The 23,588-nt window shown below is 54.2% G+C and overlaps 2 protein-coding genes across 3 annotated transcripts in view; both read left to right on the forward strand.

Moving 5' to 3' along the window:
* On the forward strand, positions 1–3,751 carry LOC118166778 (BTB/POZ domain-containing protein KCTD12-like). Of its 2 annotated transcripts, none has more exons than XM_035325928.1 (2): positions 1–154; positions 1,297–3,751. In XM_035325928.1, the coding sequence occupies exon 2, from the start codon at positions 1,321–1,323 to the stop codon at positions 2,209–2,211; it is 891 nt and encodes a 296-aa protein (XP_035181819.1). In that variant the 5' UTR covers positions 1–154; positions 1,297–1,320; the 3' UTR covers positions 2,212–3,751. The 2 variants fall into 2 exon arrangements, with proteins under 2 accessions (XP_035181819.1, XP_035181821.1); XM_035325930.1 differs by having other exon boundaries at positions 52–183.
* The window catches only part of LOC118166779 (BTB/POZ domain-containing protein KCTD8-like), a 26,649-nt gene continuing 5,575 nt past the window's right edge, over positions 2,515–23,588 (forward strand). Inside the window, exons 1-3 of the mRNA XM_035325931.1 lie at positions 2,515–2,644; positions 17,217–17,273; positions 22,294–22,416. Coding sequence (XP_035181822.1) covers positions 2,635–2,644; positions 17,217–17,273; positions 22,294–22,416 — 190 coding nt within the window. The 5' untranslated portion in view covers positions 2,515–2,634. The remainder of the gene's footprint in view (positions 2,645–17,216; positions 17,274–22,293; positions 22,417–23,588) is intronic.

Raw genomic sequence — 23,588 nt, forward strand, 5'->3', positions numbered from 1 at the left:
AGGCGCTCGGCGCATCCCCGGCCATAAAACGGCGGGGCCAGGGCCGGGCGGGCAGAGCGGAGCACGGCACGGCACCGGGCACGGCACCGGGCACGGCACCGGGCACGGCACCGGGCACGGCACGGGGCCCGCAGCTGCCCAGCACCCAGCGGAGGTAACGGGGGCGGTGGGGAACCGGGATCGGTAGCCGCGTTTTATTATATTTGTATTATTTTTATTTATTATTATTTTTTTTTCCGCCCCCCGCCCCCAATCCCGTCCCGCTGCCCCGGGGGGGCCGGGGGTGCTTTGTGCCCCCTCCCTGCCGCAGCCCCCGGCCGTGACAAAGGGCTCCTCAGCCCCGCCGGTCCCGGCCCTGCTCCAACCGCGGCAGGGAGCACCGGCCCCCGGAAAGCAGACCGAGGGTTAAAGATGGATCTGGGGTGCTGGGAGCCAGGAGGACCTCGCCGATCCCCTGTCCCATCCTTGCAGGCTCTACCCTGCCCGAGGTGCTCCTCGCTCAGAGCTGATTCTGCCCCAAATCGCCCCGCTATGAGCTACAAGGAGATGCTCGGCCACCAAACGCAGCCCCAGCTCTCTCTGCACAGAAGTGCCCGTGGAGTTTTGTCCATGCCCTCCAATTTCCCTGCAGTTTGCGTTCAGGTTCCCGCTGTGCTGCTCCCCCGAAGCCGCGTGGCAGGACGTGGGGTCGGTGCAAGGCTCGCTGCTGATTTTTGGCTGGGGGACCCATCCCTGCAGGGAGCACTGACCCCAGAGCTGCACCAGCATCATGCAGGGCAGAGCTTCAGGGCAGCCCCGAATCCACACAGGGATTCCCCTTCCCTCCGCAGCCCCAAATCCCCCGTACGGTGCGTGGGCTGGCTCAGGACCCGTCTGCTGAGCCGGGTTTATGTAAGCGCTGATCTGTGGTGGCCGGAGATGTCAAAGGACCAGCTCGCCTTTGGGAAATGCTCTGCCAGCAGCCCAGCGCTTGCCTTCCCCCAGAGGACATCCCAGCCTCTCTCCCCTGCTCCTCAAACGCACTCGACGGAGACCCAAGGCTGAGCACTGGGGGAGCGGAGGGGTGTCCTCAGCCCGTGGGCGATGCTCTTCCCCTTGCGTGGCATAGAAAAAAAGCTGGTGTTAGACAGTGCTGCTTATCCCGAGGGCTGGGGATCAGGGATGAGAGCTGATGCCCAGGTTCCCAGAGGGACGGGGGCCAGATCCTGCGCTGCTCATTGATAGAGGAGGGGCGTTGAGCTGGCTCAGGACCTGCTGGAGAGCTTAACGCGGGTGCGTGGCTGTTTTCTCTGGCAGGTGGGAAGGCAGCGGTAGCTCGCGATGGCCCTGGCGGACAACGCGGGCTGTGCCAAACCCAGCGAGGACTTCCCTTTCCCCGAGATCATTGAACTCAACGTGGGCGGACAAGTCTACATCACCCGCCACCCCACCCTGGTCAGCGTGCCGGGCTCGCTGCTCTGGGAGATGTTCACGCAGAAGAACGTCCGCTCCTTGGCCCGCGACAGCAAGGGACGGTTCTTCGTGGACCGGGACGGATTCCTCTTCCGCTACATCCTGGATTACATGAGGGACCAGCAGCTGGTGCTGCCCGACCACTTCCCGGAGCGGAGCCGCCTGCAGCGGGAGGCCGAGTACTTCATGCTGCCGGAGCTGGTGAAGATGCTGGCCCCCAAGCTCAGCAAGCAGAACTCGCTGGGAGACGACCCGTGCCAAAGCGACCCCGAGGAGCTCTCCCCCAGCGCCGATGCCGCACGCAGCCTGGCCCCCGCCAGCGCCGCGCTCCCCAGCGCCGCGGCCGGTGGTCCCGCGGCCGCAGCCACCGCCGGCACGGGTGCTGCCGGCCCCGATGGCCGCAGGGCTGGGTTCATCACCATCGGGTACCGGGGCTCCTACACGCTGGGCAGGGACAGCCAGACGGATGCCAAGTTCCGCCGGGTGGCGCGGATCATGGTCTGTGGCAAGACGGCGCTGGCCAAGGAGGTTTTTGGGGATACCTTGAATGAGAGCAGGGACCCGGACAGGCCCCCGGAGAGGTACACCTCCAGGTACTACCTCAAATTCACCTTCCTGGAGCAAGCCTTTGACAAACTGGCTGATGCTGGCTTCCACATGGTGGCTTGCAACTCCACGGGCACCTGTGCCTTCGCCCACGACCAGACAGATGACAGGATCTGGACCTCTTACACCGAATATGTTTTCTATCGTGAGTGACACCAAAAATAAACACCCGCCAAACACCAACTCTCCCTTTCCTCCCCCGTTGCCTTTAGAAGGTAGACATCCGACCCCCGAATCCCAGCGTCCCCCCTCTGCCTCCTTTTTGAGTTCATTCTTGGGTTTTTCCCCCCCTCCTTCCTCCACGTCGAACCCGTTCGGCTCCTCGTAGCAGCTGCTGACCACCAAAACCTCCTTCCCTCTCTCCGACATCTGCAGTAGCTCCCAGCCCTCCCCGGATGCGTGGACTTGGACAGTGCTGCCTGCGCGTTTTGGGGTGGGAAGGGGTGGGGGGGGGACACACACTGAACTGTGCCAGATGAGCTCCGTGATAGATGCTGAACTCTGCTCCCTGCGCTACGCAGCGCCCCAGGGACGCGCTGCAGACCAACCAAGGACCTCACGTGTTGGTTTAAGGACATGGAGAAAGGTGGGGAGTGGAGGGTGGGGGTTTGGGGTGGGGGGGATGAAGCCTCACAGCATGGATATATTGCCGTTAGCCCCTGTAAGCAGCTTAGCCTTTAGACTGTCAGGGCTGGGGAGGGTTGGAGGAAGGCGCACCCTGTGTCGGCAGTTCTGGTCCGAAGCGTCGCTGCTGCCCTGGGATGCCTCGGGGACTTTTTTGGGGGGGTGGGTGGGGGCTGAGAGATGCTCTGTTCATGCCTACGTGGAGGGAGGTGGGCGGGCAAGGGGAAGGCTTTTTACTGTAGGGTGTCAAATGCTTGCACGTCCCTCGAGCTCATCGGAGGGCTGTCCAAAAAAAAAAAACACCTTCACCTCTCGGTGGTGCGGGCTGCGGAGGGACGGGGTGGGAGCGCGCCAGGGGCACCCGCTGGGCTCAGCCGCAGCCGTAGCTTCGTGGGCTGAAGGGAATCTTTGCCCAGCGTTAAAATCGTTGCCCCTTTGGACAACATCTCTGAAGGTATCTCCGCTTGCAGCTCTCCACGGCCTGCCGGGGCTGGCTGCTGCTTTGCCGTGCCTGGGCGATGTGTAATAAAGGAACAAAACCGACTCGCCTCCGCGTGCGTCTGCGACGCAGGTCTCGTGCTGTGTGCCTTCAGAGGCATGCTTGAGCAGGGCTCCGACCCCTGTTTGCCTCACCCCTCTCTGTCCCCTTCCTCCTTCTCTCTGAGCCCTCTCTCCCATCCCTGCAGGGATGCTGCTGCAAGTGGCCAAGTCCCAAATCACCCCCGACATCCCCAGCTGCTGGTACCTTGCCGTGGGTCTCAGCATCCCTGCCCCGTTCCTCCACCCCCTTCTCAAGCAGCCCCAAGTGAAGCTCAGAGCCGGGGAGCCTCAGCATCACCCCACAGGCTGGGTACCAGCCACAGAGGTATTTCTTTGGGGTTTGGCCGGGAGGAAGGCTTGCAGCTGGTCTCGGAGGAGGTGGGAGGGCTGACATCCTCCGGCACGCGGGGACAGCCAAAACTTTGCAGCGAGGCAGCCCCTCCGCCCTGACGAAGCGGAAGGTGAAAATGGTATTTTTGTGAGGGCCCGTTCCTCATTGCAACAGCATTTTGAAGAGGAAATGACAACCGGCTTACAAAAGAGAAAGGGAACTTGAGCTCTTGAGAGAGGGTGAAGGGCGGAATGAAATCCTTTTACATAAAGGGGGGGGGGGGGGGGGGAGCACTCTGTGTTTTGTTTGTTTTTAACTAAGGATTTTTTTTTAGCAATTAGCAGTGATTGGAAAAAAAAAATGCTGCCTTGTGAGAAATACTAGCGTTATGATATTTGCTTTTTTTTTTTTTCCCCTGGAACTGGACCAAAAAATTGATCTCACAGGATGAAGCGGTTTTTTTTTCCTGAGGGCGAGACCGTAACGGCCAAGTCAGCATTGAGGCGGTGTTCGTCTGCGTGATCCGGGCTGCTCAACCCGATACCCCGAGCGAAACACGAGCGGGGCAGAAAGGCTTAGTTTTGAATCACTTGAGAGTCTGCCCGCCTTCGTGAAAACTGGTGCTTTGTGTAAAAATGCGGCCGCTGAGATCGAAGTCTCTAGTGGCAGGCTGCTCTGGCAAACGTGGGGCTGTTTCTTCTTCTTCCTTTTTTTATTTTTAATTTATTTGGGTATATCCAATAATAGAAAAAGAGTGTTTTTTGCTGCTGCCAGGAGATCTGGTTAATTTGCTCCTTAGGAGAGGATTTGCAGAGAAATGGTGCGTGGCAGGTCTGGGGTGTGCAGAGGAGCCCGCTGCCCCAGCACGGGGCCGGGTGGCTTTGGTGGCACCTCCAGGGATGGGCACGTGGGTTGTGCGTGGGCAGCCTGACCACCTCAGGCTTGGCTTTTAGGACAGCATAAGAAGCCCACAGCCTCCCAAGGTGGCCTCAATGCAGGGTCAGGTCCCTCGTGGAGGAATTTGGACCACGCTGGGTGAGAGCATCCCTTCTGGGAAGGCGCCTGGCCTCGCCGCAAAGCCTCCCCGGCTGCTGAGCTCACCAGAAAGCCAGGGCTCTGCTTTCCAAGCAGGGGCTGAGCTTTCAAAGCCTGTTTTCCCTCCAAGGGCAAACGTAACTCACCCCTTCATTTAGAGGTCCCCAGAAAACCGTTCATCCTAAAATAAGACCCCTCATTCAAACGAGGCAGAGCAGGAACCCCAGCTGGGGCCGCGCTCTCCGGCGAGCACCCTGCCCACAAATTGCTGGTTGTCGCTCGCCTGGCGTCTTGTTCCAGACAAAATAACACAGGATCTGAGCAGCCTTCCCTGTAAAATAGAAGTCAAATCCCATCTGTCTCTTCCGCCACCCTGAGAGAACATCTGAAAACATTTTGTCTCCTCGGCCTGCCTTCAGCCCCTCTCTGAGGAAACCCTTCGGTGCCAGAAATGTGGGGTTATCCCAGAGGCTGAGCTCTACCCATCCAGCCAGGAGGCAGTAAAGATAGAGAGGAGCAAGGCTGGGGGCTGGGAAGAGGATTAGCAGGTCCGTGTAGGGTCCTTGCCTCAAGAGAGGGCGGAAGGTTGGAGAGGTCAGAGGTCAGACACAGAAACCCCACGCACAGCCTCAAAATCCCATCCTGGGGGAGGCACGAGACTGCTCAGTGTGCTGGAAGATAGAGAGGGACTTGCTTGCAGTAGCTGGAAGCTGAAAGCAACCTCTTCTAATATGGCCTTCAGCAGCAAGGGTATTCACCACCAAGACAAGCTATTGGAGAGAGGGCGATCCCCCATCTGCATGTGGAAAATGCAGCCTGCATGCTTCCCTGCAGGAAGGGGTTCAATGAAACAAGTTTTTGGAGGGACCACCAGGCAAGCCCATGTCTGTGTGTGCTGGAAGTCGTGAGATGCTTTGGGACGGGTAAGCAGGTCCGGCAGCTGACAGGGAGCTGCAAAGCCCTTTGCCAAGTGAAGCTTGTTCAGCCTGTGCTGACAGCTCATCCTGAGCTAAAGCAGCCTAGACTTTGTGACACGCAGGTGGTTTTCTTACAAGGCTCTTGCAGTTAACAAAGTTTTGCATAGTTCTAGGTGGCGGATGGCTGGGCGTTATCACCCCAGCTCCCCTGCCAGAGCTGTACAGCACCTGACTGAAAGATGTTCTTGAGAACAGGCTACATCAGATTTCATCTAAAGCATGTTTGAGTCTACAGCACCACCCCTGCATGCCAGCTGAGTGCCCCCTCTCCCTCCTCACCCTTTTCCAGGCTATGGACACTGCTGCAGGGGCTGCTGTGCCTACACCACCTGACCCCAAGGGCCCCGACAGCCCAGGGCAGCAGGACAAACCTGCCGTCAGAAATTGATTTTCGATCGATTTTCAATCGTCTCTTGCAATTCTAATCAGGGGCACAACCCACCTGGTTGGTGGTACCAGAGGGGCAGAACAAGCCCAACCTTCCAGCATTGATTTAGGAGCTCTTGCAATGTCTGATTGGGGCTAGCAGGCAGGGGTGATGAGACCCTTCTGATTGCTGGAGTGAGTGAGGTGGAGCTTGGCCTCGCCGTGGTCCTCTCCCACCATCAGTCAGAGGTCAGGGATGTGGAGCACATTGCATCTTCCTTCTCCAACCTGAGGTCCTTGGCATGTTCTCCCAAGATGATGCCACCCAGATGGGATACCTGATGGGAAGAACCTTGTCAAAGCCACTACGGGCAGAGGAGAGAGGATGGCACAGCCCATCCAGGCCAACACAGCTCGTCCTGGTGCCCTCCCGGAGATCCTGGTGGTGGATGCTCCAACACCCACCCCAGGGACCATGCCTGGGAAGGGTAGCTCCCTGCCACAGATGCCCAGATGGCTTTAGCTGAATTTCTTAAGGAGAAAAGTCTGTGTGACCTCACACTGCATACTCCTTCCCTTTTCTTTAAGCAATGTGGGCCAGTTTGACTCCAACCTGGCAATGTTTCAACTATTAGGAGCCTACCAGCCTGAGAAAAATAGGTTTGGGTGTGTAGCAGACTTTTCAATTCCCCTTCTCCTGCCCAGATCATAAGCTCAACCCTTAAGCAGCAAAACCATGCAAGAAAACAGGCTTTGTGAGCTCCCTGCCCTCCGTGAGCTTCATGGACAAGAAGCCTGCTGAGCCCATGGAGGAGCTGGGGGGCAAGCAGAGTTGGATTGTCCCCATGGAGGCAGATGAGGTCCTGAGCAGAGCTGGAACACCAAGGATGCTCAGGTGCTCAAGGCTTTTACTTTGAGCCACAGAGGTAGCTCTGAGGACCCCCGCTGGGGCTGTGGGGACCCCTGAGCATGAGACAAGAGGTGGTCTTCAGAGGGGGCAGAGGAGGCAAGGTCTGTGCAGCGCAGCTACCCACTGCTCTCCAGGTGGGAGGGCAGACTTCACCCATCTGATCTGGGTGATAGAGCAGGAAAACCTTCTATAGCCTGAGTGTCCTGGTCCAGACTTAAACCTGTTCTTACGAGCTCAAATCACGGCGGTTTCCTACCCCTGGACAACTGACCGGCTTCTTCTCATCATAAGCCCCGTCCAGCTGCCTTTGATCAAGCAGCTAGGGCTGCAAAGCTGCGAGCTGAGTGTTTGATACATGCCTGGATTCCCTCACAACTGCAAAGCAGTGCACGGCTGAAACCAGATACAAGCATTGAGCTTAGCTCAGAGGTGGTTTAGAGGCTCTCAAGCATTCGCTGCCTCTCTGCCTGAGGTGGCGGCTTGCCTGCACCCACTTTTCCTTCATCCCAGAAGAGTTTTCCCCGGGTAAGAGCTCCAGCAGCCCTCAGGATCAGAGGGCAAAGGGCAATCCCTAGAGCTTGGCAAGGCACCTGAGCCAGGGGATGCTCTGAGGCAGCGGTCCAGCAGACGTCCGCTCGCCGTGTTGTAGCAGATAACCAGGCAGAGACCTGCGAAAGAGATGTGTGGGCCATGAAACCGAGAATGCTGACCTGCTCTGGGGCCAGGATGGGCAAGGAGCAGTGTAGATGATGCCAGAAGGGCTGTGACCAGCTGCTCCGTGGCCGAAGCCCCTCTGGCTTTGCTCGGAGCCGCGGTTTTATTAGGCTCTCGGCTTTCGCCTTTGTTTGGTTTTCAGTTCCGAGCTTTTTACTGTGACAAGAAAGGCTCTGAACTCAAAACCAAACAAAGGCATAAGAGTTTAAGGCTCAAAGGCCAAAAAAAGTAAATAAAGGAAACTTTAGAAAAATATGTCCGGTTTTGTGTTTCAGGGTTGGCCAGACAGACGGTGTTTATCAGTACCAGATTAGCAGATACTTGCAGCCAGAGGAGCTGATGGTTTTCATTACCCCTCAGCACCCAAAGGGACATGGTCTGGTGAAAAAGGCCACGGTTCCTCACTCATCCGTGGGGCATGTGGTGGAGGGAACAGCATCAGGGCAAGGAGCCTCTTTGCATGTCCCTGTGCCACCAGGCTCCATCCCTGGTCTGGCTCTGTGCTAGAAGAGCCCCCACTCCCTGCCAGATAAATAGGAACCCCCCCGCGTTACAGTGCTTTGCCCCAGCTGGGGATCACTTCCTCAGAGCTGAGGCTTTCAACCAAAAATAAAGAGCAACGCTCTAAATCCTTCCCTTCTGCAGCAGAACAGCAGATTACAGCTCATTTAGTGAAGTCCATGCAATTACACCCTACTATTCCCATTACACCTGGGTCTTCTGGTTAATATACTCTTTTAATCAACTCAAGGGATTAAATGCTGTGAAGGTCTTTGGCTGCAGGGGGACGATGCAGGGGTGCTGGGGATGGGGACGTGGAGCTGGTTGGAAGGAGGAGGAAGAGGGGCGACAGGGCAGCAGGGACGGGGCTTCCCCCCAAGTTTCTGCTTCAGTGGGTAGAGACTGTGGTTAAGGGAGAAAAAAATAAGAGAGAAATCAACAGGAAACCGTTTCGCAACCCTCCTGCTCCCAGATCTGCTCCCTGCTCCTGCAGCTACCGCTTCCCGTGCGATCCAACAGCTCTGGTGCTTCGCCGATTTGGGAGACACCCCGACTTTTGTAGCTTTTCTTTTATTTTCTGTGGAACTTTTTTTTTTTTTTTTTTTTTTTTTTTTTTTTAATTTGTGCACAGCACAGCTGCCTTCCCAGCTTCTTGCTCGTGTGAGTGGAAACGTCTCATTTTGCCTCCGATCGCTTTGATGGAGGGACTCCAAGTGCAGAGCAAGCGAGGGTGCGGCCACCATTTCCCGATGGGCGTTCCCAAAATATCATTGTTCTTTGCTTGCCGGGAGAGGATTTAACACAAAGTCCCGGGGGAACAGAAATCAGCAAGAGGCCACGCTGCAGCCTTTTAACTCTCATTTCACCCCAGGGAACGCAAGTCCACGAGTCCCAGCTTGGAAGGGTTCCCAGTCTTCTAGAAGTCACGAGCAAGACGGGCCAGGAAAGTGCTTCTCGGCACGCCAGAAAGCTGAACGTGTACCAAGTACATCGGGGCTGTGATAAACGTTTGCTACCTTGCGTCAAACACCTCTGGGCTAATTGAACCAGAATCTCTGGAGTTGTTCTCCAAGCGCTCCCCCCATCCTCCCTCCCCGGGCTTTAATGCTGTTGCTAACTCCACATTCCTTCACAGCGTGCTTTTGCAGGCTCCAGAAGGGAAAGATTTTTCCATGTGATGGGATATCTTCGCATTTGCCAGGAGCGGTGAGCTCTTGGCACCCGGGAGCCTCGCCGTAGGCAGTTCTCCTCCCTCTCTCTGCAGGAGCTGAGGCCATCCATCCATCAGTGTCATGAAACGAAGGACAGGCTGCCCTGGCTCGTGTCAGGCAGAGGCTTGGCAGGAGTCAGGAAACGTTCCTTGTTCTCACATTTACTGGAAGTCACCCCGTCAGCCCTGCTGATGGAGATGGATCCTCATGGGGAGCTCCAACTCCCCTTCCCTTCCCTTCCCTTCCCTTCCCTTCCCTTCCCTTCCCTTCCCTTCCCTTCCCTTCCCACCTGCAAACCTACCCACCTCTTTATTCCACAAACTTCGCTTTTTTTTCTGTAGTTAATCATTAAAATCCCCTCCAAAAGCAATCACTTTCCCCCCAGATTAACCATTTACACTGAAATTATTCCCCAAGACTTCCTACCCCCAGGGCTAAGCAGAAGGACTAAAGGGACTGGAGAGCCTGGGGTGCCACAACCAGGTGGGAGGGAGCACTTCAGCACCAAAAAAAAAGGAAGATTTTTGGTACAAGCCACCAAGAAGGGACAGCAGGGTCACTAGAGGAGAGGTGTTGACGTGAACCATGGCCAAGGAGCCTTCCCCATGTGCACCTGCAGCTCCAGGCTGGCAGTGGTCACCGCGACCCACCAGCGATAAGATCAGCAGCTCTGCATACTGTCAGAAAATTAGCAAGATCTTGGATTAAATAGAATAAATTAAAAAAAAAAAAAAGGCAGGATGAGGAGCCTGTCTGGAGGGACAGCTAGGTGTCCAACACGGCTGCATTCAGCAGTGTTTGAGGTGTAGGTATCTCTGCCAGGACTCCAGCAGGAGCCCCCAGAGACATGTAGGCTGTAGGTAAAAGACTGGTGGGTGTGCAGTGCCCATCAGATGCTTTGCTTTGGGCTTCTGCTGGACCATCAACTGGACCTGGATTGCACTGCCTGGACAGAGGGGTTCAGGAGTCAGCTGTAGGGTCAGCAACCAACCGTCCTCCTGCGGAGAGGAATTTTGGGTGGAAATCTCCCCTTCCCAGGGCCTGTCTTTCTCAGCGTGCCTTTTAATGCAGTCCTGAGGGAGGTCGATCAGCCATGAGCATGCCACACGTTGTCCACGAAGAGATCGAAGGGATCCTGGCGTGGGTGACAGGCCACCAACAAGCCTTCCAGTGACCCAGGAGGGAGCTGCCAACCCGGGAGGACAGCCAGCTTGGAGCTGTGGTCCCCTTGCAGATGCCGTACCCATGCCCCTCAGGAGGCTGGGGATGCTGTCTGGGGTGTATCTGAGGTTCTCCCCTGTGCTCAGCACCTCCGCGATGAGCACCGGGTCACCACAAAGGCTGCAGCTCCCACCCAGCGCCCTACAAAATGGTTATGGCTATATAGTTATAGATATGGTTATGGTAGTGTTGTGCCAGGGAAGGCACAACAGAACAGAGGCACGGTGTCAGAAGAGGGCCGTTCAGCAAGCAAACACACCAGGCACCAAACCAAAAGAGGGAAGCTCTCCCGTGGAAGGCCTGATTGCACACGATAAAATAATGCTGTGCTGGGGTGACCTGTTTGCAAGGGTTCCCTGCCTAATAATAACTGATGGTCCTTCTGGTAGCCAAACAGGTCGGGAAATTCGAGTTAATGACCCGATTGGTGCCTTTGTCTGCAGCTGAAGGAGACAAGGCAGTGTGCAGGACCGCGGAGCTTCATGCCTATGGGTGCTGAATGGCTGTGTCGAACAGCAAGGTCTCCTCATCCAGCCTGAGCACCTGCAGCAGGCAATTATTCACTCCATTGCTCGAAAGGCCAGGCCATTAGCAATTAATCACGGCACGGAGCCTCCAGGCTGGACTTTCCTCCCTGTTTGGCAGCCCACCAGTTGTGTCCTTAGGTCTGCGCTGCTGGGACTAGCCCAGCCACCGCCACCAAGGGTGTCTTTTTTAACGGGGTTTTCTCAGAAGTGGATGAATGTCAGGACCCTGGGGTGCAGGTGGGGAGGGTAAAGCACGGACTGCCAGCAGAAGGGTTAATGTTGAGCGAGACCTGGGGTCCAGCAGGACCTTCTCCATGTCCCCACCGATCAGGGACTCAGGTGGGACCTCCTTTAGCAGGGGGCCAGCTCCTGGGGCCCCGTGGAGCTCCAGAAACCAGCCCCGCTCCATCACCACCCTGGTGCACACCATGACGGAGGGTCCCACCCTGCACACAGCATCCCCTCACCGCAGGCACGGTCACTCCAGCCAAAATCCACGTCCATAAGCGACCTCCAGCAGCCTCCCGCAGGGTATAGAAAAACTTTTTTTGGGGGGGGAGGATTTTATTCATTCGCAGTTGTTTGTGCTCCGTGGCTGGAACAGCTCGGCACCACCTGCAGATCAGCCCCTTTTTGCGCCCCCTTTGCGTCATTTTTCCCAGCCCAAAGCCCTCCCCGCGGGGGGAGGACGGCGGCCTGGATCCCAGCCCGGCTCCGCATCTGCACAAACAGGACGAGGTTTGACGGGGCTCAGCCGTTCCCTAAAATAACATCCCTACCCTGTGTTTTAACCTTTCAGAAAACACAGCCCCGGCCGTTTCCAGACAGCAAGGGAGGAATTGCAGGCTCGGGTCATTTTCCGCGGCTCGGGGGAGTTTTGTTTTCTCCGGGGCTGCTCATCAGGGGGCTGTCAGCGTTGTCTTCAGCTCGTGGCAATCTGCAGCCCCAGGGTCAGCAGGGAAATCATTCCTGTCTCGAGTTTTGGGGGCCCTACCCTGCTGCAGGGCAAGGGTGGGGGTGTTTTAGGGCATCCCAAACAGAACCGGCCTCGCTGGCCACACATCGGAAACCCAGTGCGGAGCTGGGGGCAGGGTAAAGGGAAAAAAATAATCCGGAATAAGTGGTTTTAGGCTCAGGACAGCACCAGGAGCTCAGATCTTGGTGCACCTGGTGTTGGTGCTCGTGGTTTTGAGCTGAGTCTGTGCTGGCAGGTCCAGATTGCTCCCAAGCAGCCCAAGCACCGAGGCGCGGGCATCGATGGGCTCCATCCACTGTGCCAGATGTGTGCCAGGATCTAGGTGCTGGGGTTTGGTTCTAGGTTATAAGCAACAGTATCTGTAACTTGTGTGTCCTCGTGGGTCTCTTGAGTTGGTTTTGTTGTGAGGAGAGCAGAAGCACGCCTGGGTTCCTCCGTGCACCTTGCCAGACCTGGTGCCAAGGGGTTTCTTACCATAGAGCCTGCAAGGTCCCCCGTGCACAGGCAGCCCGCCAGCATGCTGACAGCCAACCCAAATTACCCCAGCAGCAAAGCAGAGCTGAATTTACTCATTAAACACCAAATTGCACAAAGAGGGTGTCGGTTTCCCCAGGGCGAGCTGACAGAGCCACTGCTCCCCCCACGCACACCCCCACTGTGCTTATCAGCCTCCTGAGCATCCCGGGATGGAACCTGCTGAGCTCAGGAGCGCACACAGCAAATGGCTGGGGAAAATAAAAAATAAAGAAAGAAAAAAGAAAAAAGAAAAAAGAAAAAAGAAAAAAAAAAAAAAAAAAAAAAAAAAAAAAAAAAAAAAAAAAAAAAACAAGACCCAAGCTGATAACACCAGCCCACGAGCATCACACTCCGCAGTCGCAGCCGCACAAACGCCCCCCACCCACTCCCCACCTCTCCCCATCTCTCGCTGCCCTTTGAAGGTTTCCTGCCTGAAACGGTCCCCGCTAGGCTTGGCTGCAGCTCATACAGGAACTACACCCTCGTCTTCTAAGCGAGGTTTTGCAGCTGAGAAACGTCGTCTAGATGAACTCAGACGACAGCGGATGCACAGCTGGCTCGTTGCTCCCGGAGCAGCTCGCTGCCGGCGCAGCACGATGCACGCACAGCGCACAGGGTGCCCTGAGCAGCCCAAAAGCAAGGGGGTGGGAGCTCACTGAAGAAGCTGAGATGTCCTGCACACCTAAGTGCAAAACGGGGCAAAAGTGAGCAAAAAAAAAGCTGAGAAAAGGCCCACGTGCTGGGTTGGTGGGACGATGCATGCCAGGTTGCAGCATATTTGCAGCGTCCTCGGTGGTGGGAGACGCAGGTGCGTGGTTCTCAGCTTGGTGCTGGGACTGCAATTCCCTGCCTGCCTCAGGCTGCCGAGCTAAGAAAGATGTTGACGAGCTGGAGGAAGTCCAGAGGAGAAGTACGAGTGATAAGATGAGGTTTAGTAACCATAGCTTATTAGGAAATGTTGGAGGAACGGGGTTTGTTTAGTCTAGAGAAGAGAAGATGTGAAAACAGTTCATCATCAGGCAAAGTTTAATTATAAAATGGGCAATAATCAGTTTTAATGTAGGGTCATGGGAGAAAGGCCGAGAATAGAAACACTGAGGTCAGTACAGAGGAGCGGCTGGGCATCACTGAGCATTTTCTCTCTGCTGCAGCGGTGATGGGCAGCACTGGAGAGGCAGGTCCCTGGGGAGGGCTCACGTCTCCTTTTTGGGGACAGGCTGGCCAAGCATCCATCGGAGGTGATCCCCTAGGATCCTGCATCCAGGAGCAGAGAAAGGGAAGAGGAATCCGTCCTTCCACTCCCTCTTCTCAGCAGCCCCATGCTGATGGGTGGGCACGGGGAGTAGACCACCTTGGAGCCCCACGAGGAGCAGGCGCTGCGCTCTCGTTTCCATCTCAGCCTTATCTCTCATCTCGCTGTTTTACATCACCTTCCCTTCCCTGGCTCTGCCAGCACCTATCTGCACACCCCCGTGCTGCTGCTCCCCAGGAGGTCTTCTCCTTAACCCCATCTCCACCCATGGCCCTATCTGAGCTGGCATCTCCTTGGCTGCCTGCAGAGGTGGGGGAAACACGCAGATTTAGGCACCCTTATCTTTTCTTCCTGGCCATCCCACCAGGATATTCGTACCAGGCTGGCTTTTCCCTGCACACAGGGCAATGCCTGCCCTCACCTACCTGCATAGCCAGCTAGGAAGTGTCATCCAGCAAAGCTGTGCTTTACCATTTACGCCATTTTACATCTGATCTGAAACAAAATCCAGTGGTTTTTTTTTTTTTATTTGTTTGTTTTCTTCTGAAGACTAGAGTCAAATAGAATTGAAAAAAAATATCAAGCCATTATTTAAATAATCGGAGGCTGGGAGCTCAGTGACACCGATTTAAGGGGATTTAGCTCCAACCTCAAAGCCTGGGGGGGCTGCAATTTTCTGATTAATTCTCCCATAAACAATGGGAGGGGAGGGGGGAAGCCTTGCTCCTGTTCCTGCTAAAGCTTGGGTTCGGGATCACCAGTGCTCTGGTTGCTCAGGGTGCCTCCCCTGGGCAGTGGGGTCGGTGTTGGGACCCCCTATACCAGAAGCCCTTAGTACAGGGCATGGGGTTAACGAATTTTGAAATAATAAAGTTGAATAATGAATTTTGAAATAATAAATTTGAATAATGAAAGCTTGATGATGGGAGCAGATCTGGGAAATACTGCTTGTGCTTAAGGAACCATAGAAAATATTTTAAAATTATGGATAGAGCTCTAGAAAGGGGGTGGCTTTTCCCCCATCACCTGCCCCTTCTCTGCCCACAGCGGGTCCCCTGCCCATCCCCACCCAGGCTGCACCACCCTCGTCAAATTACTGCTCCTGTCCCAGAATATGGACTCAGCCCTGGCCGGATCCGGTAATCTGAAGGACGTTAAGGGAAAACTGAAAAGCTTTCTATTAATGAACAAGCCCAGGGGGATTAAGTGCCCTGGCCCATCTAGCAATGATACATGGGCAGGCCGAAAATGCAAACTATTACATTAGAGAGCAAGACCGGCAGAGGATTTATCAGCCTGGCTCCGTGTCCTGCCTCTGGCAATGCCTGGCAGAGACATTTCAGCCCAAGGTGGAAGAAACGCCAGGACACAGCCGTCTGGTTTGTGCTTGCCCTGCTCGGGGGGATTCCCCCAACCTCGCTGTGCCCCAAACCCCTGAGCATCGTGGTTTCTGTCTCTTATCACCTCCAACCATATCTCACCTAATTTTGGAAGGGGGTATTTCTTAAAGGGGGCTTTCCATTAAAAGCCCTGTGTTTTTATGATCGTGGCAAAGCTTCCATCGGCTTTCTCCTTTCTTTTTCCTCTTGACTCCCCTGTCGCACCCTCCTCATTGTAAAAACCTTCATGCCTTTCACGAAGGGCTTTGGGCAGACATTAATCTCTTCTGTCTGTCCCTAGGGGAAGTGGCCAGCACCAAAATGAGAGCCCAAGTCTATTTCCTAAGGGTGTTGTTTTTTTTTTTTTTTCTTTTTAATATTTTCTGTGGTTTCTCATCCCCCTGCCCAGCCTGCTGTCTGTGCTGAGCAAGCATTTCTTCGTCTACCCAGCACAGCACCGGGGTCTTGCCTTATTTTCCTTTCCCCCCCCTACCCCCCCGAATCTCTAAGGCTGATTTAAAACCCACCAAGGTGCATGAAAAGCTCGAGCGATGCCTTCTCACACACACTGCTTTCTACAGCTCAGCGTCTCAATTAACCTGCCGGCAGGCTCTTCATTAGCGTGCCTTCGTTAAGTCCCCGTGCAGTTTCCCTGGCCTTGGCCAGCTGATATTATTCTCTGTTCTCTGCAAAATTTTTCCACTTGACTGTTCACCTTTTCTCCTGCATCGTTAATAAAAGATTTTCATCCTAAGATGGACTCTCAGGGATGTCCTATTATTATATTATTTATACGTTGAGGATGAACTCTTGATTCCATTTCTTCTTTTCTCCATCTTAATAAGCTTTTAATACACTGTGGAAGCTAGACAATCCCCCTCTGGCTATTGAGTTTCCTTAAAAGCCTCTTTGATGGCCTTTATCAAAAAGCACTCAGGAAAATGTATTAACTGTTCTCCATTATCCACTATTTTGTTGACTTAACGTAAGACGAATATTTTTTCCCCCCTGCATATTAGGAGCACGCAGGCGGTTTTTAATTCCACCTTTTATTATTGTTGTAATTTGCTTGCTACGTACCGAGGTAGTTACAGTTCCTAAATGGAGCCTTGCAAACACGCTCACGTGAACCATGTATGGCTGAAAAAATGCAGGTTCGGGGTTAATTAAGAATACTTGCAAATACATCAAAAATACAAGAAACAGTGATGAAAGATTTTTTTGGCATGCAAAAAACACGTTTCCTTCTGCAGCTTTAAATGAAGAATTTTATTGCCCTCTTTTCAAACAATATATCAAGATTAAGTGTAATTTTAACCTGCCTCTCCACATTTTATTAACCTGTTTCTAGGGAATATTGCTTTTCAGTAGCAACCAGCTAAAACCAGAGAGAGAGAAATGTTTTGTTTCGGCTCACTATTCTTCTGAAAGGAAACCAAATGAATTAACAATCCATCTGGGGCTCTTCCATAGGCATCGCCCTCCTGGCCAGCAAGCACAAAATTCCTACAGCTTTTTAGGGATGAAAGCCAGTGGCTGTCCTCCACGGCTCCCTCCTAAGGAGGGATTTCAGTGAGAAAGCACCAAAGTGTCCCAGGGGACTGGGCTGGAGGCAGGTTCACCTGCTCAGAGAGCTTCCTCGTCCCTGGGCAGTAGCCCATTACCTTGTCCCTGCTCCTACAGAACAACTTTGGAAATCATTTTTCCTTCAAAAACTGGCCAGATTTTGTTAGAACAAGGACATCTCTTCAAGCAGACCGGCAGATGGGTTTGTGCTGACCCTTTTCCCAGGTGAAGGTGGGGGTCTCAGCTTCCTCATCCCTTCGAAGCAGCATGAAATGCTCTGGAGGGATGCAGCAGGGTGTCTACCAGAGGCACTCCAAGACAATTCAAGCCCTGTAAAGCCTGGCTGGGTTCATGGCGTACTCCCAAGTCTCTGGACATCATTTTTCATGCGATGGGTGCTCTCCCTTTCCCTGTATACCTCCCCCAGGGGTGTGCTTATGTGAAGGGAGGTCACCAGAAAGTCATCACGGTGGAGTGGAAAACCATCCCCACACCTTCTCCTTTGCTTCTAGGTCCTGTTGTGCGAGGCCAGCTCTCCAGGCAGCTCTCCAGGCACGGCAGCCTCCCAGGTAAGGGCACCCCGAGGGATGCTCCAGGGCAAGGCTGGGAGAGGGTGAGGGTGAAGGCAGGCGTTCGGGTCTGTCTGGGCAAGGAGGTGTCCAGAGGGGCTCGAGGAGCTGAGATTCAGTGCTGAGGTTATTTGTGCTGCTCCTGACAGCCAGGTGAGGCAGTGCTTGGTCTCACCGCTCGTGGGAGTCTGCTTGGTGGCCTCAGTCCCTTCACCCCACCTGCAGGAAGGGGTGAAGGGACTGTGGGGTGTGTCAGACAAACTGGGTTTGGGACCAAAAGTGGGGCAGAGTCAACACATTTCAAAAGAGACTTTGAAATCCTCCCGGATCCTAGGAATTAGTCTCTTTGAATGGTGGTCAGAGCTGGGTTAGCAGGAGAGGATGCAGGAGGGAGAGGTCTCTCATCCCTTTAGTACGTGCGCAGGGACATTCAGGAGGATATTCCAGTGAGCATCTGTGTACGTGGGGATGCTGAGCTGTGGGCTGACCAGAATGACACTGCATCTCACTTGAAAGCACAGCCTCCCCCTTGCATTGCTCAGCCCGTGCTTGACTCCCGGCGCTCCGCAGGGAGACGTTATCCTGCACATTCCTTGGCTTCAGGGAAAGGCTGTAGTCCAGAACCACAGTCATTGCCCAAAGGATTTATGCTCCTAAAAGGAAATGGAGAGGGGAACATTTCAGATGTAACATGGAGGAGAGGCTCCCCAGGGTGGGATTAGACTCTGTCATTTTTCCAATGAGTAATGTCAACCTCTCTGGGTAGGAAAAGGCACAAAGAGAGCAGGGTGAAGCAGGAAGAGACCTTTGCAGGATGCAGACTTTGTCTCTTTTTTTTGGGGGGGGGGGGGGCCGGGGGGGTTTTGGCTCTCTGCAAATGTCTTCGTCTCGCTACGGCTCACTTTTGGAAAGGGACAATGATGCTTCTGCTGCCCACTCTGGCTGGAGGTGGGTTTGAACTTATGGGCTGGATCCCTGGCGTAAGGGATGGGGGGCTCAGCTGGAATCAAGAGCCGACATGCTGCATTTCTGTGTATTGGGACAGCCTTGAGCTGATGTAATGGATGGAGCTGCAGTTATTTTGGCAGACTTCGGTTCTCCAAATTAATGCTAAAAGAGAAGGGAAAGCCAGGAAATCTGGTGTAAATCTCCAAGAGGCTCACCCGGAGCGAGTTGCTGTTTTGGCTGACCCCAAAGTCCTCGCACATCTGGACAGAGGTTCTGCAAAATAAGACAAGAACCTCTGGGAGGAGGAAAAAGAGAAAAAGCCAGCTCCCCATTTCTTCTTGCCCAGAAGCTGAGACTCCACTTGGAAGGCAGAACCCAAGCCACACAGTCAAGGCATCTAACTGGAGTGGGCAGATGCCCACGCCGCGTCCCAGATCCACGTCCCCTGCTCCGTGTGGGCTCCTCCCTTTGGGGTTGAGCAGAACATTTGGTTTGGCTGGAAGAAGGGATTCCAGTTTCCTATTTCCCCCGGTATATTAAGAGTTGCAGTCACCTTTCCTTTCGCCTTCCTGATGCTGATATCCCCATCTTGGCCAGCACTGAGCAGTCTTCTGGTCCTGGCTGGGATCTCCCTGTGACACCATTAATTTGTGGAATTTCTGCTTGGCAAAAAAAAAAAAATAAATAAATAAAAATGACTAGGAATCGAGCACAGTCACATCTGTATGGAAACTGCCAATGGGTCTGCTTTCCAGAAGGTAACTCCTGGAAAATACATAGAAAAGCAAATTCCTGTGTAAAGAAAGACAGCTGGAGGCATTTGTGTGCAGCAGACACTGCCAAGGAGCCATCACTGGGAACAGCATATTCACGTGCATGGTCCTGCTGGGAATGACCTTCCCAGCCTTTCCTCAGTGCCTCCGTACGAGCATTGCCTTGATGCTCTTGAAGGGACCTTCCACTTTGTTCACAGGGTCTGTGGCCAGGAGCTAGAGGGTTTTCCATGAGCTGGTGAGACGTAGCCCAGAGAACAAGGAGCACCGGGGTGGGGAGATGTCTTCCATGCAAAAGGTGGTGTCAGCCAAAGCAGGGGGACTCCTGCTTTATCTGCTGGAGTCGTTTGCCTCCTTGTGGAAGGAGGTTGGCAGCAGACCAGCCAAAATCCGCATTTCTTTAATAAGTACATCCTCATGATTCAGCCCTGGCAGAGGGACAAGCCAGGCTCTGGCTGACCCCAGGAGAGACTTCATTGCCTGGCGTCCCTCCCCATCCCCTCTCCTCTCCTGTCCTGCTTTGCCCATGGCCAGAGGAGGATTTAACCCAGCCCCAGGAGCAGCAGCCCCTTGCTGTGTCCTGAGCATGGGAGGCAGAAAGCAGCACGTGAATTACGATGACTTTAACTAGCATTTTATGGTTTCAGGGCCATCGCTTCCAATCAAGCCACAAACTGGTTGTGATATACCGCCTGCCTGTATGTTGCACATACGGCATTGATTAAAGAGCAAGCTGAGCTAATTGGTGCTGAAGTCACACATGCAATCCCTTGTGTGCCTGTTGCATTCTGCAGCACGACTCCCAGGACACCATGCTGGATGGCGTCATGATGAGGTTGGGTTTTTCTTCCATCAGGAGATCCAAGTTCAGCCCTGAGTCTGCTTCCACATCTCTGTGTGCCCATTGGCATGTCATTGCTGCTCGCTTCTGCCCCCGGTCACTGGGTGAAATCCTGGGTGCTGCAAATGGGGCAGAAATTCAGCAGAAATTCCTCATCCAGGTCCTTCTGTACCAACTTCATGTAAAAAATAATAATAATATATATATATATGTGAAGAAGGAAGAAAACATGGAATTTGCTACCTCATCTTTGCCTCCAAGCAATTAAGACAAATTAGAAAGGTCCCCCTGAGCTGTGCAAAGCATCTGCAAGGAGAAGCACTCACCCCCAGCTGGCCGGCATGCTGCCGTCTCTCCTCCTCCTTCCAATCCTATTAGTATTAGAGAGGGATAGAGCTATAACAGGAAAAGCCACCTCTTAGCAGCACTGCTGACAGCTTGCCTTTTAAATCTTTAATAAGAACTGGCTTGCACGGCCGCTCTCATCTGCTGCGTGACAGCGCGGGGAAGCCAAAACCCTGCGGCCTGGCTCCTGCTGAAGATCTGCTGGAGGCTGCTGGGGAGCATCACTCATTAAAATGCATTGAGGGGTCCTCAGCCTTTTCCATCAGAAAGCCTCTCCTCTCTATATTGCCAGGACTTGCACTCAGGACCATGTTCCCTGGCCCCACGTGGAGGTGGTGGATGCTCTTCCCCGTGTCCTACAACCCAGGGCACCTGTAACCACGGGGCAGAGGGGACAGACCTGCCAGCGAAGGACATAATCCACCATTCTCAGCAGCCAAGCTCTGCCTGCCCAACCCACACAGCTCCCAGAAGTGTTTGCAAAAGCCCCGTGGCATTGAATTTGGTTCAGTCTTCCTCCTCCAGATCTCCATTTAGGACTGAGGGCAGAACGATGAAAAGGGTGCAAAAATAGCTGCCCCGGGACATGAATTAGACCCTGTCACGGACTCACTGACAGATGGTGACCACAAAGACTTTTCCAGAGTCTCTGGGTGAAAATTAGTGCGATGGGGAGTAGAAGGCCATGTTTGCAGCTCAGGAAATTGTTAGGAATTGACTCTCGGAAGCCACAATTAACGAGTGGCAACAGGCAGGGGGTGTGCTGGGATTCTGCTGCCCTCTCCTGGATGCAGCATCTTATTCTGCCCCAGGAGCCGATGGCCACGGTGCGTGGAGGTTGGCCATGGCCCATGACATCCTGGCTTCTGGCAACCACAAGCCATGGAAAGCTGCTCACCTTCTGTGGTGGTCTAAATCTGGTTATCAGCCATTTCCAGGTGACCCTCGGCACGTGGGTTTGGGAGAGCTGAGACTCCTGCCGTGAAGATGAGCAGCAGGTTGAAACGTGACAATGGAGTTAGCAAGTGGGGACCTGGGGGGACATGGCACCTGCAGCTTGTGGCAGTCCCCTGTGCTGGTTACACAGCCATGTGTGAGCACTTCTGTGGGGTATTTAGCACTGAAATGTTCAAAACAGAGCAAGAGTGTGTCCGTGTGTCACACACAGAAGCTGGGAGAGAGAAAAGCAGGGACACAAATGCCCTTAGGTGCAGGAAGCAGGCTGATGCTAGCACAGATGCTAGCCCCTCACCACTCTGCTAGACCCAACCTGTTTTTCCATCATCCTGTGTAGGTCTGTAGAGTAAAAAAGGGGACCTACAAGGATGAGAGTGCATGGTGGACCGTGCACGTATGTGTCCCTCTCTGACCTCACACCAGCGGTGCACACCACAGCCTCTGGACACGTACACGAGCAGCTCAGAGATGCCAATCCCAATGGCTTAGGGTGGGGATTTCTAGCAGATGTGCACCCCAGAAGCATGTCCTGCAAAGACACAGCCACTGTCATGGCACAGCAGGTTCAGCACATGGACACGAAGCAGCCTGGGCTTACTGCAGTGCAGGTCAGCGTGTGATCCAGCTCTGAGGCTTGGTCCCGGAGAGGAAAATCCATTGTGTGGGGCAGGAACTGCAACTAGATCCAAAGCTACGCCTGTGCTATACAGCAAACCTGACAGTGTCTGCACAGGAGTGGCAGGAAAGGAAAAGATGGAGGAGCTGGGGCACCCATCTTAGTCTGGGATAAACTCTCTGTATGTGGTGAATTTTGCTAATTCACCACAAATGAAGCAGTATCTTGGAAGTGAGTGATATAAAGGGCTAGGAGACAGCCAGAAAAAGAGCCTTGAGTAAGGAGGAAGAATAGGTGTTAGAGGTGCTGCTCCCAGCTGAGCTGTCACCAGCAGGAGGGGGCTGGGAGGCACTGGGGGGGACCGCAGCAGATGCTGTGCCCCCATCACCCAGCGAGGTGCTCTGGAAGGTGCCCCAGATGCTGGTGACAGCCAGGTGTGGAGTGAGGCCACCACTCACCATCCTTACCCCCTCCCCTTTCATGCTCCCTGTGCATTGTTTGCCTGCTAAGAGTTTCTTCTCTTGGTCTTGATTTTTTTAGGTAGCTCCTGGCTTAGCCTGCCTGTTCCCGAGCCTTCAGAAATAGAGCAGAGCCCTAAAAAACACATGTCTTCCTCGGAGCCCATCCTGGACATCAAGACAGAGGCAGCAGAAGCACTGCCAGGTGAGAACCACGCTGGGTCGATGTGCTGGGTGCCTGCAGTTAAACACACTGCTCACCCTGGTGGAGCTGCACCCAGCAGCAGGCACCTGATCGGGACGTGCACGTGTGTTCACACCGGGCTTTCAGCCACTCTGAACCTGAGCTGCTCTGCTTTAGCTCCTGTCACCATAACCTTCATCACGGGAGGGCATCTCCTGGGCCAGGCAGGGTGAGGTCTCCACTCCGAAGCATCAAACCTAGGCAAGATCAGCCCTCCGAGTCACCCCCCTGCCCAGACCTACCTGCGCCACTCTGCTTGAGATTCTCTCACCTCCTGAGAATCTGCAAAGCAGCCCCTGCGGTCTGCCGGGGCTGCAGAAAGCAGCAGTACCCATCTGGTGGAAGTTCCCAACAGGAGACACGAAGATAGCAGGTCCCAGCGAGAGGACCTGCTGCTCCACCAGGTCCTCCTGTCCTTCGTTTGCTCATTTAGAGGGAGGGAAGCAGACACCCAGCTGGTAGCCGTTCACTTCTGGGGCCTCTAACCACATAAATTCTGCTATGGTGTTTTATAGCCCATCACCAGGAGAGCCTAAGAACCCCTTTTCTCACCCAAATATCAACTCCAGACTATTTCTGTGCTTCGCTTGCACAGTCTACCTCCTCTACAAGCATTTCAGAGCTGTGAGAGCAGGCCAACCCCTGCCATCCCACCTGGGGACACATGCCATGACAATTTTCCGTGGCTGAGGACAAATTCCGCCCAGACCCGCTGTGACAACCCACACCGTGCCACCAATCGAAGATTCTTTGGAGAAACCCCTTCTTGCTGGGGTTCCTCATGCAGCAGCTGGTGACAATTTGCTCCGGGTAGACATTCCCCAGACTGGGGAACTTTCCCTCGGAAAACCCTCCTGGGCTCTTGCAGCCTGGGCAGCTCAGCACAGGGAGGGCTGCTCCTGGCAGGCAGAGTGGGTGCCTGGGGCAGCACCTCTTGCAAAGCGTTCACCATGCAAGATATTGGCAATTAATTCCTGCCAAGAAATAAGGAAAGCTGCTTTTGCTTCGTTCAGCATTAAACCCCGAGCCCAGATGTTTTGCTGATGTGGAGCTGCAGCAGCGTGAGACACGAGGGCCTGGCTCCGCCTCGGCGCTGGGATTTAACCTCTGGTGTCTCAATTTGCTTTGCCAAA

Source organism: Oxyura jamaicensis, chromosome 4 (genome assembly GCF_011077185.1).
Source record: "Oxyura jamaicensis isolate SHBP4307 breed ruddy duck chromosome 4, BPBGC_Ojam_1.0, whole genome shotgun sequence".
Taxonomy (NCBI): Eukaryota; Metazoa; Chordata; class Aves; order Anseriformes; family Anatidae; genus Oxyura; species Oxyura jamaicensis.

Coding starts and splice junctions, on each gene's coding strand:
- LOC118166778 (XM_035325928.1), top strand. CDS start 1,321: ATGGCCCTGGCGGACAACGCGGGCTGTGCCAAACCCAGCGAGGACTTC.